Below are 19,090 nucleotides of genomic sequence, written 5' to 3'. Positions count from 1 at the left end.
CCCTCACACACATACAATCCGTCGCTCTCAAACTATGACCAACTCGTTTCTTTGGCTTACTTTGTAATTTTGAAGTTCTTGATCACAAAAGTACTTTATGCACGCGTGCGCATGTATGTCTGTGCATGTTTGCATTTTTTGTTCACATGGCAGATAGCGGTGGGCTTGGAGAGAGCCAGAGCAGATTTCTCGCTCCTGGTCTGGGATATCAACGAAGCAGGCAAGAAAAGTAAGCAGTGTGCGCATTGTGCTAACGTATGGTTCTATGTTTGCGAATGTTGCTGTTTACAGGGAATCCAGTGCCTTTTATGCTGTCCTCGTTGCATTTTTTTCGTTTTCCGTGTGTGTACGTGTGTGCGTGCGTGTCTTCTGGGTGTTTGTGTGCGCGTGTTTGTGTGTGTGTGTGTGTGTGTGTGTGCGTGTGCGTGTGTTTGCTCAGGTGTTCTGGACGGTCAAACCTCTTTCCTGTAAGTTGATTCCACTTACTTAAACTTGCCTGTAACAAATTCCGTGGTACATCTATAGCAAGCCGTTTTCTATGTTTGCTTTACACCCTGCCGGTATAAGAATTGTGTGTGTGCGTGCATGTGTGTGTGTGTTCGTATGCGTGTGTGTGCGTGCGTATGTAGCAGTCGCTCGGTTACAGAAGGCTCTATATCGGCGGTTACTCACACTGTGTTTGAACAAGGTGAGCAGCATTCAGTAAACAATGAGCAAAAGTTTAGCTTGTCCTTCGGCTGACAGTTTTTCTAGGTGCTTATCCCTGCTGGATGAGGCAAATGGGAGTTCAGCCTTTGGCCTCTACATGTAGTTGGTGTGTCTGATCTATTCTCTCCCACAGTTTAGGAGCTGCATCTGACGCCTGATCATGGGGTGGTATTATTATTAGTATTAAGTTTATTTGAGGGATGGCCCAGACGGCCAGAGGCGAGTAGCCTATCCAGGGATTCTCCACTTGTGCGATATTGAATGGGGAGCATACCAGGGGCGGTGGTGTCCCACGTGTGTGCACGTGCGTGACTGTAGTGCGTTTGTCATGATGACGTTGGGGCATGCGTAGACACTATGTATATACGGCGGCAGGGGGTGGAAATTGAATGGATAGCGTCCTAAAGAGGCGATGATGCATGGTGTGAGGTTCATGCCAGCACTGTTCCTCAACCCGACTCTCTGGCAAACCAAGTTGAAAAGCAAGCTTCCCTTCCTTCATTTGCGCGCGCGCGCGCGCGTGTGTGTGTGTGTGTGTGTGTGTGTCCGTGTTATTTGATGTCCACAGCTCATGGTGAGGCCACGGTGTCGGTGTGTTGGGTCCCCCACCAGCCTTCCACTCTGGTTGCCGGCATGGGCCAGAAGAACTTGAAGATCTATGATCTACGCGGTGAGTTTGTGTGCGTTTTAAAGTGGCAGGAGAGTAGCCCAACTGGTTCATTGTGTGTTAAAGCAATGTGGACCCTGGCTAGCGCCAGACGTTGCTGAAGTAACGTCTTCATAGCTACGGGAATAAATGCTGTTTACTTCTAATGCAAACCGCTGCTTTATTACTGTGCATGGCTGGTAGCATGGACGGGGTACACCGGGTAATGCTGTGTCAGAACAGTGTTTTGTTAGTGCTACTGTGCAGTGCGGATAGCTGCATGTAGAACCTAGATTGGCGTCCGTAACCACTTGCAGTGCATCATAGACCAGACCCCCTCCCCCCTGAGTGGTGAGTCTGTGATCAATGAGTGAGTTACACCCCCTGAAAAGTGACACTGTGATCAGGACATGGGCTAGAAGCATGCTGGCATTATGACTGATGGGAACAGCGACTAGTGCTCCTGAACGCAAGACTGGCAGTGACCGGGAAATGGATTACTAGGATACCGGGCTCTTTGCTCACTGGCCTCTCTGCAGCTCTCTGAAGCGCAGGAACTGTGTGTGTGTATGTATGTGTGTCTATCGGTCTATCTATCTGTCTGTCTGTCTATTTATCTGTTTGTGTGTGCACGCTATACAGATGAGTCGTTCCGTCCCAACAGTGCCACCAACTCGCGAGCCGTTAACGGTATCTGTATGGACCCACTGGATGGCATCCCATGCTGATGTACGTACCCCTCCACGGCTACTGTCCTGGACATGGAAATCCGGTCGAATGACGCAGGGCCGGCGCCCTCAGTGCGTGCAGAATGCTGCATGCACAGTGCACATGTACATGTACATGTGAACACAATAATAGAAAAGCTGACAGGATCGCTTTTCTAAATGTTGATCGCAGTGCACATGTACATATGTACTCCCGGCTGCATGGCCAGCGCCCTGGGGCCGCTTGACCTCCTACCGGGGTTCTTCGACAGTACAACCTCTTATTATTTTACTGAGCACGAGAACAACAGCAACAGCACTAGCATAATCAGCAATAGCAGCTGCAGCACCGGTAGCAGTAACAGCAGCAGCAGCATCATCAATAGCAGCAGCAATAGCAGAAACAGCAGCAGCAGCAGCTGCAATAGTAGGAGCAGCAGCAGCAGCAGTAGTTTATTTTTCTTGTCCGATGGCTGTGTCATTTTCTGCTAGGGGGCTTAATTTAAGTTCTGCCATGTGACCTTTAACTGCAGTACGAATCAGTGTCGTTTTGGGCAGGCCGTGTCCCTTGTTGAGAAAGTTAAGATGGAACAGCTTGTTGTTTTCCTTGTCATAATAGAAAATTAATTTTGTCCATAACTCTTTTTCCATCCTTTCCCTGCAGAATGCCGTCTTGATTTGGGATCTCCGCAATTTTGACCGACCAATATCCTCTTGATGCTGCTGTTGATGCCTACGCTGCTGTGTGTGTGTGTGTGTGTGTGTGTGTGTGTGTGTGTCTCTCTCTCTCTCTCTCTCTCTCTCTCTCTCTCTCTCTCTCTCTCTCTCTCTCTCTCTCTCTCTCTCTCTCTCCCTCTCTCTCTCTCTCTCTCTCTCTCTCTCTCTCTCTCTCTCTCTCTCTCTCTTTCTCTCTCTTTCTCTCTCTCTCTCTCTCTCTCTCTCTCTCTCTCTCTCTCTCCTCTCTCTCTCTCTCTCTCTCTCTCTCTCTCTCTCTTTCTCTCTCTTTCTCTCTCTCTCTTCTCTCTCTCTCTCTCTCTCTTCTCTCTCTCTCTCTCTCTCTCTCTCTCTCTCTCTCTCTCTCTCCTCTCTCTCTCCCTCTCTCTCTCTCTCCACACACACACTCTCACTATCTCCCTCACTATCTCCTCTCACTGTCCCATCTCTTTCTCTATTGCTAAGTCTATCTCTCTCCTCTCCTATTCTGTCTTTCTGCTTAGATACGTATTCAGCCATGACATCATGATTGCATGCTTTTTTTGTGGAGAATTTCTAGGTTTGTCTGGCATTTCCCTTGACCTTGTTGGTGTTTGCTGTTGCACGTCATGACTATTACTAAGCATGCCTGGACAGGTGTGTCCAAGATTGCCTGGTCACCTACAAGGTAAGGCATCTGTGTTGTGCGTGCGTGTGTGTGTGTGTGAGCGCACACGCTTGAGTGCATGCATAATATTGCATACACGCATGTGTGCGTGCATGCACCAGGTGCATGTACAGTCGACCTACCCTTATAACGATAACCTCTATAACGATATTACCCTTATAACGATATTTTTCTGCCAAACCAAATCACTCCATTGACTTCTGTATACAATGCCCTACCCTTATAACAATATTGCTATAACGATATTACCCCTATAACGATATAAAATGGGCTGACCAATCAACATTTTCCATTTTATAACAATATCTAGCAGGGAAGATGTAGAGCCCACTATCCAGGTAGGGCAAGCTTCACTTGATAAGTCGCTGGGACCTGACGAAATGCAATGGGGGCACCAGTGGGCACCTTGCTGTGTACATAATGTGCATGTATGTCAGTTTTTTATGCTATAAAGAGTGTAAAAAATGAACAAAATCCATGCATTATGACGTATGTGTATGAAATGAACCAGTTACCCCTATAACAATATTACCCTTATAACAATATTTCTTGGTCTGACGCAAATATCGTTATAAGGGTAGGTCGACTGTATAAGGGAGGAACAGATCGGAATTCGCTCTCTTGGCCACTTCGTCTCTTGGCCAATTGGCCTCTGGGCCTCTTGATTCCCTAGTGAAAGCCAAGGCAATAATGATGCTATTTTAGTATTTGTCTAGTAGTAGGATGAGGTTAAGTATCTCTGCAACCCATCAAGCTTTGCTTTGTACGTGCGGCATGCAAATTGGGAGAAGGACGGCAGAACAGATGGGTGGATAGATGGGTGGGTGGGTGGAGGGGTGGATGGATGGATGGGTAGATAAGTGAGTGGATAGGTGGGTGGGTGGATGGATCGATGGATGGGTGGGTGGATGATGGGTGGGCGTCCGTCCGTCCGTCTGTCTTCCAGCCCGGTTCTCTGTTCGCCTGTCTCTCTGCGAATGCGCATGTGTGCATCATGCATAGCACCACCATCCCACACCGTCTTGTTCTAGTAGTGCAGTCCGCATTCACCTTGTCACTACTCATGTACCTCTTGTCCCGTTTCCTCACCCCGTGCTCTTGTGCAGACGTGGCAACTTGGCAATACTGGCAAAGGACGCTGCTGTCGTTCGGCTGTTTGACGTTCAGCACGCCCCGTTCGGTAAGAGTGCCATGCTCATTGTGCTCCTCTCTAAAAGCTCAAACCAGTTTAAATTTGTTAAGCGGTCTACTGAATCTAGAGATCTGGACATTTGAAAGGCACTGACTGTATACCAGTAACAAGAGTACATAACCCCCCAGAGTGTGCAACGCCTGATCCAGCTCTGCACAGGGTCTTGGTCGAGCGATGTTTTTGATCCGAGAGTCTCCGCGACTTCCCGGTTTCCCTCAGATGTGTACGGTATTATGACGCAAAGATCCGACTACGCTCGACCAAGACCCTATGCAGAGCTGGATCAGGCGTTGCACACTCTGGGAGGAGGTTATGTACTTGGATTGGATTGGATTTTTTAATAGTGGTGACTATAACAGATAATTGCCTAATAACAATAGACCCACTCGAGGGAAAGATGTAAAAAGATAAGAATAATTTTAAAACATAATGACTACTCTTGGTACCGGTATGTGCTATCCAGCACTCTTTCGACTACTTTTTGCATTGCACACCGTGGCGACATCAGCCCCGAGTGATTCGTCGGGATTTTCTACCACTGCCTGTACGTTACTGTCACAGTCGTCCCTCTTTAATCCAGCACTTTATAAACCAGTACCTTCTGTGAAGCCAGCATAACTGTCATTGACCAAAATGGCCTTTTCATGTACTTTGGCGCAATACATCAGATTTGTTAATCCAGCACCCTCCCTAATCCAGCAGAATTTCCGTAGCACAAATGGTGCCGGATTAGAAAGGTACATGCAGAGTTGACTTTCGAGGGCGATTTCATTCTTATCCGGCACTTGCCTTCTCTCTCTCTCTCTCACTCTCTCTCTCCCCCCTCTCTCTCTCTCTCTCTCTCTCTCTCTCTCTCTCTCTCTCTCTCTCTCTCTCTCTCTCTCTCTCTCTCTCTCTCTCTCTCTCTCTCTCTCTCTCTCTCTCTCTCTTGCTCTCTCTCTCTCTCTCTCTCACACTCTCTCTCTCACACTCTCTCTCTCTCGTTTTATATCCCCCCCCCCCCCCCCGGGCTACACATCATTCCTGCTCTGAATCCCGTGCTGCCTTTGTTGGTCTCTCTCCTCTGTTGTTCCTCGTCCTCAGAGGCAGACTTTATTCAAGGTGCCGACGTCACGGACGCAATTGTGGAGCAAGTCGTTTTGAGTAGGTTGACTTGAATTTGAGTAGTATAGGACTGAAGATAGTCACTCCGCCACTCCTCTGAGTACGGTGTTAGGTTATATTCATTGGAATTTGTCTAGGTTTTGACTGGTTTGAGTCAGATCAGCCAGGTTTGGTGTTGCCTCTTTCCGACTATCATTTGTTTTATCTCAATCCTGGTACTGGCAGAGTTACTCAGGATAGCAACTGTGTGTGTGTGTACGTGTGTGTGTGCATGCGCATGTGTGTGTGTACATGTGTATACGTGTGTGTGTGTGTGTGTGTGTGTGTGTGTACATTTGTGTACGTGTACGTGAGTGCACGTGTATGTCTGTGCATGTGTATGTGTGTATTTGTATGTGTGTGTGTCTACATGTGTACAGAGAAAGGCGAGGGCTTCTTCTCCTCCTTCAACTGGCATCCGTCGTACAGCAATCGCATGTTAGCCGTCAGCGGGTCAGGTGAGTTCAGCGGGCCCTCGGTCAAACCATAAACTTGTAGACCTGACTATGCTGGTGTCTCTCCTGTTTTGGCTACCATCTCCCACACTTATCACCACCAAGAGTTTACCGAAACCCCGCCAATAGTAATCTTGTGATTTTTGAAGCAATAGATGACGGGCTATTTGTGCCCATTTTCCAAACATTTTTTCCCCCCAGTCCCTTGCCCAGCGCTCCCCTCTTCGTCCTTGTCCCATGTCATTCTCACTTTCTCCCACGGGGCTAAAGTTCTACCGTTTGGCCTTTGGCTTGTAGAAATCAGTGTCATCTAAGGTAGTCTGTGTCCCTTGTTGAACAAGTGAAGACAGACCAATGTGGGATACCTTCCGACGTCCCTGTACAGTAAAGCATGTAGCATGTCAGTAGTAGTTATACACAGGGATAATCATAATACCGTCTCTGGTCAACACAGGCAGCACCTTTGCACAACCAGCATCCCCGGAGTACGTCTGTGCACGGTGCTCGTTTTACAAACTAATCAAATTTCAGACATTTTAGGTTCTCGGAATTTTAGGCGCTCAAAATGGCAGACGACCAGGTTGGGTGAGCGGAAGTCTTAGGGTGTCATCGATTGGCGAATCTGGATTGAGTGCAAACAGTTGGTGTGGTCCGAGCAACACTCGCCCATATCGTACAAAGATTCTGTGGAAGCTGTCACAAAACGTCAAAGTCCTTTTCCAGTCCAGCCACTTCCGGTGTGAGGGCCGGTGTGGTCGGATTCCACTCCGGACTTGGCGTAACGATCACGCTCACTCGGGATTCGCCCAATCGATCATGCCCGCAGCTACAGAGACGCAGTTCCCTGTTGCATGATGTGCGTCAGTGTTAAAGTGTGTGCGGCTGTTGAAATCTTAGGTATTTTATATAGATGCACCGAACGTACTGAAATAAATGTAAAGTTTGGGTGGGTGTGCGTGCGACTGTGTGTGTGTGTGTGTGTGTGTGTGTGTGTGTGTGTGTGTGTGTGTGCGTGTGTGCGTGTGTGCGTGTGTGAATGGTCGAGATCGTTCGGCAGATATCGCTCAGCAAGAGCTTTGCTTCTCTTTCAGAAATTGTTCAACAATGATTGTGAAGGTTTCACTCCATGTTCTCTTCTTGCCATTACTGGTCTTGAGGAGTGAGCACTGGAGAACCTTGTTCTCTGGTTCAACTCCAGTGTTGACTTTGACGTAGCGCAAGCCAGACTGCGCAAGCCTGTCAGCCTGTTTACCGCTGTTCAGGCTTTGTCTCCATTCCAGTCTTGGTTACAGTCTCTCGGCCATCCTTATCAAGCTTGTTCTCGGTGGAAGTCACACAGGGACTTCATGTCTGACGAAACTTGAAACGAGAGGACGACTAGAGATTGCGGACAGAAACTGTGGGCGAAGGCCACGCAAGACGAGTCCAGAACGTTACAGGATAGAACAATTTCTATCACCGCTGCCATCACTGTTGTATCTGGACTTTCTTCACTTGCCCCAGCCCCGTGCCATCTCCACACCTAGACAATGAATGGGATAACTACATTGGAAAGACTGTTTATTATGAGAAGACGACGGAAGCACAACTAGACAAGACGAACTGAAGACGAAGACTGCTTTTCACACCACAGCAACACGTGTATGCACCAACAGGACGGACACAAAATAGCAATTCCAGTGCCAGGGAGTCCCTCCTCAATGGCGATCACTTCGGCTTCGGAATAGTCAGTCGTGAAATACTTGGGTTTCCCTTTTCGTGATGGAGTTCGCTCTTTGATAATGATGACAGTGTTTTGTCTCCATTCAAGCCTTGATTTCCATCTTTCATCCGCCGTTGCCAAGCGTGTTCATGGTTCAAGTCACACATGAATATTCTACTGTCAGTGAGTGCCTCCTCGATGTTGAGCATTGCGGCTTCCGAATAGTCGGTCATAAAATACTTCGGTTTCCATGGCGGAGTGCCCCCTCAATGGCGGGCTTTTCGACTTCCGAATAGTCGGTCATGAAATACTTCGGTTTCCATCGTGGAGTGCCTCCTCAATGGCGAGCATTGCGGCTTCCGAATAGTCCGTCATGAAATACTTCGGTTTCCATCATGGAGTGCCTCCTCAATGGCGAGCATTGCGGCTTCCGAATAGTCCGTCATGAAATACTTCGGTTTCCATCGTGGAGTGCCTCCTCAATGGCGAGCATTGCGGCTTCCGAATAGTCCGTCATGAAATACTTCGGTTTCCATCGTGGAGTGCCTCCTCAATGGCGAGCATTGCGGCTTCCGAATAATCCGTCATGAAAAACTTCGGTTTCCATCGTGGAGTGCGTCCTCAATGGCGAGCATTGCGGCTTCCGAATAATCCGTCATGAAAAACTTCGGTTTCCATCGTGGAGTGCCTCCTCAATGGCGAGCATTGCGGCTTCCGAATAATCCGTCATGAAAAACTTCGGTTTCCATCGTGGAGTGCCTCCTCAATGGCGAGCATTGCAGCTTCCGAATAATCCGTCATGAAAAACTTCGGTTTCCATCGTGGAGTGCCTCCTCAATGGCGAGCATTGCGGCTTCCGAATAATCCGTCATGAAAAACTTCGCTTTCCATCGTGGAGTGCCTCCTCAATGGCGAGCATTGCAGCTTCCGAATAATCCGTCATAAACAACTTCGGTTTCCATCGTGGAGTGCCTCCTCAATGGCGAGCATTGCGGCTTCCGGATAGTCCGTCATGAATACTTCGGTTTCCATCGTGGAGTGCCTCCTCAATGGCGAGCATTGCGGCTTCCGAATAGTCCGTCATGAAAAACTTCGATTTCCATCGTGGAGTGCCTCCTCAATGGCGAGCATTGCGGCTTCCGAATAATCCGTCATGAAAAACTTAGGTTTCCATCGTAGAGTGCGTCCTCAATGGCGAGCATTGCGGCTTCCGAATTGTCCGTCATGAATACTTCGGTTTCCATCGTGGAGTGCGTCCTCAATGGCGAGCATTGCGGCTTCCGAATAATCCGTCATGAAAAACTTCGGTTTCCATCGTGGAGTGCCTCCTCAATGGCGAGCATTGCGGCTTCCGAATAGTCCGTCATGAAATACTTCGGTTTCCATCGTGGAGTGCCTCCTCAATGGCGAGCATTGCGGCTTCCGAATAATCCGTCATGAAAAACTTCGGTTTCCATTGTGGAGTGCCTCCTCAATGGCGAGCATTGCGGCTTCCGAATAATCCGTCATGAAAAACTTCGGTTTCCATCGTGGAGTGCCTCCTCAATGGCGAGCATTGCGGCTTCCGAATAATCCGTCATGAATAACTTCGGTTTCCATCGTGGAGTGCGTCCTCAATGGCGAGCATTGCGGCTTCCGAATAATCCGTCATGAAAAACTTCGGTTTCCATCGTGGAGTGCCTCCTCAATGGCGAGCATTGCGGCTTCCGAATAATTCGTCATGAAAAACTTCGGTTTCCATTGTGGAGTGCCTCCTCAATGGCGAGCATTGCAGCTTCCGAATAATCCGTCATGAAAAACTTCGATTTCCATCGTGGAGTGCCTCCTCAATGGCGAGCATTGCGGCTTCCGAATAATCCGTCATGAAAAACTTCGGTTTCCATCGTGGAGTGCCTCCTCAATGGCGAGCATTGCGGCTTCCGAATAGTCCGTCATGAAATACTTCGGTTTCCATCGTGGAGTGCCTCCTCAATGGCGAGCATTGCGGCTTCCGAATAATCCGTCATGAAAAACTTCGGTTTCCATTGTGGAGTGCCTCCTCAATGGCGAGCATTGCGGCTTCCGAATAATCCGTCATGAAAAACTTCGGTTTCCATCGTGGAGTGCCTCCTCAATGGCGAGCATTGCGGCTTCCGAATAATCCGTCATGAATAACTTCGGTTTCCATCGTGGAGTGCGTCCTCAATGGCGAGCATTGCGGCTTCCGAATAATCCGTCATGAAAAACTTCGGTTTCCATCGTGGAGTGCCTCCTCAATGGCGAGCATTGCGGCTTCCGAATAATTCGTCATGAAAAACTTCGGTTTCCATTGTGGAGTGCCTCCTCAATGGCGAGCATTGCAGCTTCCGAATAATCCGTCATGAAAAACTTCGATTTCCATCGTGGAGTGCCTCCTCAATGGCGAGCATTGCGGCTTCCGAATAATCCGTCATGAAAAACTTCGGTTTCCATCGTGGAGTGCCTCCTCAATGGCGAGCATTGCGGCTTCCGAATAATCCGTCATGAAAAACTTAGGTTTCCATCGTAGAGTGCGTCCTCAATGGCGAGCATTGCGGCTTCCGAATAGTCCGTCATGAATACTTCGGTTTCCATCGTGGAGTGCGTCCTCAATGGCGAGCATTGCGGCTTCCGAATAATCCGTCATGAAAAACTTCGGTTTCCATCGTGGAGTGCCTCCTCAATGGCGAGCATGGCGGCTTCCGAATAATCCGTCATGAAAAACTTCGGTTTCCATCGTGGAGTGCGTCCTCAATGGCGAGCATTGCGGCTTCCGAATAGTCCGTCATGAAATACTTCGGTTTCCATCGTGGAGTGCCTCCTCAATGGCGAGCATTGCGGCTTCCGAATAGTCCGTCATGAAATACTTCGGTTTCCATCGTGGAGTGCCACCTCAATGGCGAGCATTGCGGCTTCCGAATAGTCCGTCATGAAATACTTTGGTTTCTATCGTGGAGTGCCTCCTCAATGGCAAGCATGGCGGCTTCCGAATAGTCCGTCATGAAAAACTTCGGTTTCCATCGTGGAGTGCCTCCTCAATGGCGAGCATTGCGGCTTCCGAATAGTCCGTCACAAAATACTTCGGTTTCCATGGTGGAGTACCTCCTCAATGGCGAGCTTTTCGACTTCCGAATAGTCAGTCATGAAGTACTTGGGTTTCCAGGGTGGAGTTTGCTCTTTGGTGATGCTGAGAGCTCCTGCGGTGTCAGTGAGTGTGTTCGATTACGCACTTGAATCGATTCATGAATGGAATCTCGCTGTTCGATTTCATGTCGTGAGCCCTGGAATCGATTCGGAATCCATTCAACCCACTCACATGGGGTGATGTGAATAACTTAGCCAGGCGCGATTCATGAGTGAATTCATGAATCGATTCGCGAGCATAATCGATTGCACTCACTGTGGGGGGTTGAAAAGTGGGAATATTCAATGACAAGAATTTCGAAGAGCCGCTATTTGAAGAGGAGTTGAGCGGAGCCGTTGGGATTTGAGAGGCAAAGTTGGGTGCCAATGTAGAGTAACACTTGGTGTAAGCCACCTCTGGGTTTAGCAACCACCTGCTCTTAACCACCATTTTTCCATGCACCGGCAGTTCTACACAGACACTGTGGGACCTGGTTCTAAAGACCACCTGGCTTTAACGACCGCTTTTGCTTGCACCGTGGGGTGGTCGCTTAAACCAGGTTTTACTGTAGTGGGGGTTTGGGAAGTGTCACGCCGAGTCGGTAGAGCAGGGCCGTGGGAATTTTTTAAAGCTAAAGTTGGGTGCCAATATAGTCAGTGAGATTTGGGAAGGCTCACACGGAGCTACAAGTCATGGCTGTGTGATGGTATTATTCAAAGGTTCTGGCCTGATAACAGAAGCCAGAGCCGAAGAAACACTAGTAGTTCACCAGACTCGGGGAGGGTTAGAAAAGCGTGAAGGACCAAGACGAAGAAGCAACTCAAACTCTCGACAAGTCATTAACTCCTGCTATGCAGAAGCGGAAGAAGATTGTCCCTTTATCAAATGGAATGCGGCCAATCTGAAGATGATGCCAGTGTGTAGTTGTTACGTGTATGCATAACCTGGATATGTACAACTAGAAAGGGGTGTAATTAGATTTAAATGAACGGTGTGTTTAATATGTGCCCGGGCAGAAGGGGAATTAGGTTCAGGATTGGGCTGGACAACGGATGGCTTGGCTAGTGGTGGTGCTGGTCTGTGGTGGCAGTGCAATTAGCTGCCTGTGTTAGCTGACCTGTAAAGGACGTATGCACATTGTACAGATGTACGGAAATTGCAAAGAAATTCCTTTGTGCTGAACTTCTCCGATGTGTGCACGTGTGTGTGTGTGTGTGTGTGTGTGCGTGTGTGTTTGTTTTGGGTTTCTTTTTTTCCGTTTGCCCAGGCGATATTCAGGACATTGATATTCCGGAGAAGATCGCACTGGTAGGTGTACATCATGCTCATGTCCACCACTGCTTTACTGCTCATAGCACATAGTCCCACCATCCTGTTTTGTTCGCCATGTGTGCATCGTCAGTTTATAGGGCTTGAAAGTGCTACGTCACAGCATGGCAACAATTTCAAAAATTCAAAAACTGGATCCACTTGGATCCAGTTTAGTGGATCCAGTTTTTGTATGGATCCAAGCACATTTCAAGCGGTCTTACCCACAGCATGGTGATGTAGCCAGTGAAACTGACTGATTTGGCTACTGGGGGCGGGGTGACAACTGGTGGCGAAATAAAAGTCACACCTGCATGCGACATGAGTGGGTTGCTATGCACCCACATACTTAGGCAATAGCAAAGTCACACCTTAGTGGATCCAAAAATAGAAATCTGCTGTCAACTTACTACTCCCTGGCCGTTTTGACGTCATCACTTTCAAGCCCTATTGACTGTAGAGAGAGAGAGAGCTGATATGATGAACTGCTCTTTTTTTTTTTTAGAGAACTGCTTGTGGAGCCTTCAAACCGTTGTTCTATTTCAATTTCTGTGTTGTTTTTCTTGTTCTTGTTCTTATTGTTGTTGTTGTTGTTGTTGTTGTTGTTGTTGTTGTTGTTGTTGTTGTTGTTGTTGTTGTTGTTGTTGTTGTTGTGGTCGTCGTCGTCGTCGCCGTCGTTGTTGACGTCGTCGTCGCCGTCGTTGTTGATGTTTCCAATCTTTATTTTCACGATGGCCTGTGGCCAAATTGTTGTTGTTGTTGTTGTTGTTGTTGTTGTTGTTGTTGTTGTTGTTGTTGTTGTTGTTGTTGTTGTTGTTGTTGTTGTTGTGGTCGTCATCGTCGTCGCCGTCGTTGTTGACGTCGTCGTCGCCGTCGTTGTTGATGTTTCCAATCTTTATTTTCACGATGGCCTGTGGCCAAATTGTTGTTGTTGTTGTTGTTGTTGTTGTTGTTGTTGTTGTTGTTGTTGTTGTTGTTGTCGTCGTCGTCGTTGTTGACGTCGCCGTCGTTGTTGATGTTTCCAATCTTTATTTTCACGATGGCCTGTGGCCAAATTGTTGTTGTTGTTGTTGTTGTTGTTGTTGTTGTTGTTGTTGTTGTTGTTGTTGTTGTTGTTGTTGTTGTTGTTGTTGTCACCACCACCATTGTTGTTGTTCTTGTCATTGTTGTTGTTCTTGTCATTGTTGTCACCATTTGTTGTTGTTCTTCTTCCCCAGTCCTGGCAGTCTGGCACAAGTCTGGCCTGGTCGTGTGGATCCACGGTGGCCAACGCTAGAATACGCACCGTTGGTGAGACAACGCACACAGACGACAACACACTGCTCAAGGAGGATATATCGTCGGTCATGCGTCAGCGCGCTGTGGACGGCTATGGGCTCAAGGTAATAAAAAAACATTGCACTGTGATACATGATGTGTATTGTGAGTAGGCACCCCAGGAGGCACTGCACTGCTGCTGCGGCGAATACTCAATGTACAATGTGCGGAACCAAATCCGGTGTGTGTACTTCGAGTAGCAGTATTTGATATGCGCCTGATAATCCTGAGTACCTTGACGTACGGATACTGAGTTGCTCTGGACTTTTCCTGGTTGTATAATACTTTTTGGAATTGTCCGTCATGTCGAATTGGGCTGCTCCATTAATGTTCGTGCAATGCGACCTTGCACTTCAGCTTATCGAAACATTGAAGTGACTTATGCGGCTGCTGCTGCTTCTATGTGTGTGTATTATGTGTGTGTGTGTGCACGCGCGCGTGTGTGTGCGGGCACATTGCATCTGTGGGTGCACATCCAGTGCATTTGCAGATTTGCGTACTTCTCTTGCGACGGGCGTATACATGGTACATGGTACATGGTGTACATTGCTTTATTTATGCATGTTGTCTACAGGCTAGTGTCAATGCACAGATAGCACGTGGTGATGCTGCACTAGTAGCGCTGTGGAAGTGGCTAGTCCGGTGTCAAAGACTATCAGCCAGTGGTAAGAGCGATATCTCAGTACTTAGCTACCTGTATTGCTGTATGATTTCCTGGCGAACATCTGGGTCGCAGTGGCAGATGAAGTCACGAGCCACAAGTCACGAGACGCGGCTTTAGGTGCCTAGATGGTGTAACTCTTGTATGATTTCCAGTGCTTGGGTTGCTGTGCTGTATTGTGCTGTGCGCTAGTGCAACTTGCTATTTGTGCAAGAGTTTCGTACAGCTACAAGTATTTGCTACGTGTTTGTGTGTGTGTGTGTGTGTGTGTGTGCGCGTGCGCGCGCGCGCGCGTGTGTGTGTGTGTGTGTGTGTGTGTGTGTGTGTTCCTGTGTGCGTGCACGTGTGTGTGTGTGTGTGTATGCAGGTGTTCTATCGACGGGCCGCATGTCACCCAAGAACGTCAGTATTCTACACTTGCTGGCCGATGGTGCTGGAGGTGTGTACTACTGTACTGTGTAGTCTTTGAATACTGTAAAACATGTAATTTTCGGTGTAACTTTATTTTCGATGATTTCGGTAGAGAAACAAGGCACCTAAATTACACCTAAAAGGCACCAGCATGTGCACTGTATGTGAATGGAATGCTGGTCACCTAATTCTACATTACACCTGAAACCTGGCAGGTCCCTGACACCGAAATTTTAATGCACCTAAAATTACATGTTTTACGGTAGTTAAAATACCCAATGCTGTAGACAACAAGCTGTTTCGGCCGTATAGGCCTCATCAGTACAGCTACGAGCTTTAATTAGATTCCTTTTCGAGAACGAGGTGATTTCTTACCCGACAGCTAAACATTAATTTTGACATTTGAGTTCAGTCACCCCTTCAGAGTCCATGGTTGGTGCACATGCATGCTCTCAAACGTTTTCACTCGTTCAAATCTCTGGCGGAGAGAGAAACTTTTTGGCACGTGTGAAAAAATAACTGAAGCAACAGTTGACTGTCACCACCAGGACTCAAACCAGAGACATTCACTCCAGACCAGCAATACTCTAACCACTGCAGCGGCGTCGGAGGGTATTTTACGGTGGTACGGTCGGGTATCTCAGGAACAGTTTACTTGCTGGAAAGGGTGGCTCCGCTGAAAGATGTCGAAATTTAGAGTCCAAATCAGTGCTCTTGATTGTTTGATGGGGTGCCTGGGGTCGAACAGTGGTACGGTCAATACCGTAGTGACCGTAGCGATCGTAGTGTGTCCGACGCCCCTGCACTGAGCTATGATATAGTAGTTGTCATCCCAGCAGGGAATATTCAACACATTCAAGTTGCATTGTTTTCCGTTTCGACTGTTTGTCCCTATGTAGAGCAACTGCCTGTGTCCAAAACCGTGGCTCCGGACATTACCGTTAAGCAACACCTCAGCGTTGTCCGGTGGGTTTTTGCGGAGTGTGTGTGTGTGGGGGGGGGGGGGGGTTTGCGGAGTGTGTGTGCTCTACTCTCATTTCCCGTTTGCATCTTTCCCTCGAACGAATGAATACTCTCGTTGTACTACTGTCATGTGAGAAACGTTCGCTATTTTCGCAGCCATCACGCTTCGCTGGTGGTGGTGATGCTGGCGATGCTGATACTGCTGTCTTGGACTGCTGCTGCTGTATGTTACTGCTGCTGCTGATACTGTATGTTATTGATGCTGCTGCCATATGTTACTGATGCTTCTGGTCTGACTGATGTGACTTGACTATTGATAGGCGGCAAATTCAGCGCCTCTGCGGCTGGGACTTTGAAGAGTCGAATCTGGAGGACTTCCTAAAACGGTGAGCCACTGCTTATTGCTCACACATGTTGTAACTATGTGTGTGTGTGCGTGTATACAGCAGGGTTGCAATGTCCAGCCAGTGGCAGTGCCATGCCTAGTGTACTCAATACTCATACTACCGTCGTGGAATGGTACGCGTTCACCGGCGGTACTTCATCGTTCATGGTGGCATGCATGCATTTACAGTACGAGCACTGCACAGCACTGAACAGTCTGCACTGCACTCTGCCTACTGCAGTCGGGTCGAGCACTGCACTGAGCTGAGTATAATTATGCACATGGCAGGCCTGGCATAGGCCTGCCATGTGCCGTGCACTAGGCAGTGGCAGTGTATGGTACAGCTACCAGTAGCTAGCATAGCAGTGGTCGGATTTTTTGGCGAGGACTGTACCTTGCATGTCATACCAATAAATCACACACACACCGAGAGAGTGCAACTCCAGCAGTCTATGGTAAGTGGGTCTTGCACACTCTTGAGGTTATGTACTTCGAAGTACTTTGAAGTACTGCTGCCTGCGCTGTGTGTTGGCAAGCGTATTCTGTTCAAGCATGTCATGTGCCGTGTGTATCTCTACCGTCATTGCACTGGATAGACGGAGAGGACAGGCAGTTGCACAGTCGCTGGGGTTCTGTACTCTTGACCTGGGCCGTAGCACTGCGATTTCAGGTGGTCCGGCCAAATGGGGTGCTTGACCGGAAATGGGCATTATTGACAAAAAAAAACGTTTTCACGAATTTTCGAAATAAGGTCCGGACATCACCGGACCGGGTGGTTCAGCCCTGTGTGGATCATACTGGCAAAGAACCGTCTTCTTGACTATAGGAACTTCCTGGAAAACGTCTCACATCCTTTCTCCATGTCCTCTCTCTCTCTCTCTCTCTCTCTCTCTCTCTCTCTCTCTCTCTTTCCTTCCTTCTGTCTCACTTTCCTTCTCTCTGTCTTTCCTTCTTCTCTCCTCTGTCTCCCTTTTTAACAGTCTGGAACTGAATAAGCAATACGAGCGTGCAGCCGCCATTGCCCTGTTTCACTTGCAACTGAAGCGTGCCGTCGAGTGTCTTACAAACGGAGCCCATAGTAAAGATGATAAAGGTATGTGTGCGCGTGTGTGTGTGCGTGCGTGTGCGCGCGTATGTATGTGTAAGTGTGTGTGTGTGTGTGCGCGCGTGCGTGTGTGTGTGCATATACCGATACCGTGTTTTTGGCAACACTGCCCGCGGCGCTTAGTAGGTTCTCTTAGGGTTCTCTCAGGGCCGTGGGTTCGAGCCGCACGTTGGGCACCAATGTTATAAATTTCTCTCGGGGTCGTGGACACGTGCAGAATTAGGTTATGGGTTGGAAGTACATGTATTACATTCGCTATACTCAGTCGGTAGAGATAGAGAGAGAGGCGTACACACCAAACTCCACGAAAGTTAGGACAATACTCGACTGTCTAATCCTCAAGAGAATCCTCTATGTACTAGTACCAAGAGTACATAACCCCCCAGAGTGTGCAACTCCACTATGGGTGCTGTCCCGACAGAATTTCAAGTTGACGTCATTTTGATGATGCAATGCGCACTGTACACGGATTATCAGACGAATCCGGAACCTGTGGTTGACCGAAGCCGATCGATCCTGTACAAATTATTGCAAAGAAAAACGTGTGATGCGTTGACACCCGTACACATGTTGTAAATCACTGGTGCAAGGAGCATTGCGTCATTAATAATGACGTCAACTTGAAATTCTGTCGGGACAGCAGGGTATGTGGGAGTTGCACACTCTGGGGGGTTATGTACTCTTGCTAGTACATGGAGGGAGAAAATGGACTGTGTATATGCAAATGTACGGTGTTACCTAATGGCACGCCTACTTATTTGGCGTGCATCTGTGGCCCGGCTAGCTCAGTTGGTAGAGCATGAGACTCTCACCAAAAGAAGGATCCACAAACGGGATTCGAACCCACACCCAGCACCCATGTCTTTCCGGGACAGTGCCCTACCGATTATTTATTTATATATTTCTGCGCCTCGTAGCATGTAAAGACAGGCAATTGAATTGAGGAGAGGGTGAGACCAACCACGGAAGAAGAGAAAAAAAGAAAAGAAAAGTACTTACACAAAAGGGGTAGGGATTAGCAAGTTACAAAGCAATGGGATGCCCAACGAGCTATGCAGCGGAAGTGGTGCGACTGTGATTTTGGTTACTGGAGGATACTGGAGTTCTGTCTGACGAGGGTACGGAATTTTGGCATATCTGGAGCTTGCCTAACACTGGGAGGCAGTTGGAGCCACGTGGAGTAGGAGGAAACGAAAGGGGACTTTACGAATAGGGTAGACCTAGCTAGGGGGAGACGAACGCGGCTTCGGGTGGTACCACCCGACTTAAACCAATTAAGTGACTGCGAGTGACCAGTGTGCTAGTCAAGGAAAATGGATTAGGCTACCGGGGATCACACACACCCGTGGCTCCTTCTTGCTATAACTGGACGCTATTCCACCGAGTGGCAACATCTTGGATCAGGTGCAGTGCTTCACCACCATTACTGCTCATAGCTACTTGGCGCTCGTTGAGAGCCTCTGTTTGCTTGCTGCTGTGGTGAAAATGGCTCACCAGCCTGGGCGCCCATCATCCAGCGCCTTCTCCACCTGTCGCGTACTGGCAACAGCATGACGGATACAGGTTTGCAGCCGATGTTGCGCTGCACAGGGGATCACGTCACAGGCAAGCTGCTCCCGTTTCGGCAAGCGACAGGCTGCAGCCATGGCATTGGCTGCAGCCATGGCATTGGCTGCTTGATCATGCACAGTACACGTTACACTGCTAGTTCTGTTGCCCGACGTGCTCAACAACTCGCTTGGTTTCTGCTGCCAGGTTGTTTGCAGTATGGCCCTCCTGGAAGTATGAAGTTTCCAGGACGTAGCTCCGCAACGTCCAATCAGCTGCAACAAAGTGGGACAGTGAACGTCAGGTAGGACATCGTGACCTTTGACGTCCAGGCATC

At 48.5% G+C, this 19,090-nt stretch overlaps 1 protein-coding gene across 1 annotated transcript in view; it reads left to right on the top strand.

The window, feature by feature from the left end:
- Positions 1-2,060: 2,060 nt before the first annotated feature.
- Positions 2,061-19,090, top strand: part of LOC135809136 (GATOR2 complex protein MIOS-like) — a 39,182-nt gene continuing 22,152 nt past the window's right edge. The window contains exons 1-13 of the mRNA XM_065322418.1: positions 2,061-2,083; positions 2,726-2,767; positions 3,381-3,442; positions 4,549-4,622; positions 5,718-5,777; positions 6,158-6,235; positions 12,323-12,363; positions 13,581-13,745; positions 14,255-14,345; positions 14,709-14,780; positions 15,652-15,718; positions 16,036-16,101; positions 17,081-17,193. Coding sequence (XP_065178490.1) covers positions 2,066-2,083; positions 2,726-2,767; positions 3,381-3,442; positions 4,549-4,622; positions 5,718-5,777; positions 6,158-6,235; positions 12,323-12,363; positions 13,581-13,745; positions 14,255-14,345; positions 14,709-14,780; positions 15,652-15,718; positions 16,036-16,101; positions 17,081-17,193 — 949 coding nt within the window. The 5' untranslated portion in view covers positions 2,061-2,065. The remainder of the gene's footprint in view (positions 2,084-2,725; positions 2,768-3,380; positions 3,443-4,548; positions 4,623-5,717; positions 5,778-6,157; positions 6,236-12,322; positions 12,364-13,580; positions 13,746-14,254; positions 14,346-14,708; positions 14,781-15,651; positions 15,719-16,035; positions 16,102-17,080; positions 17,194-19,090) is intronic.

This window comes from Sycon ciliatum, chromosome 2 (assembly GCF_964019385.1).
Source record: "Sycon ciliatum chromosome 2, ocSycCili1.1, whole genome shotgun sequence".
Taxonomy (NCBI): Eukaryota; Metazoa; Porifera; class Calcarea; order Leucosolenida; family Sycettidae; genus Sycon; species Sycon ciliatum.
The sequence above is the reverse complement of the archived record's forward strand: the minus strand, read 5'-3'. Positions and strand labels throughout refer to the sequence as shown.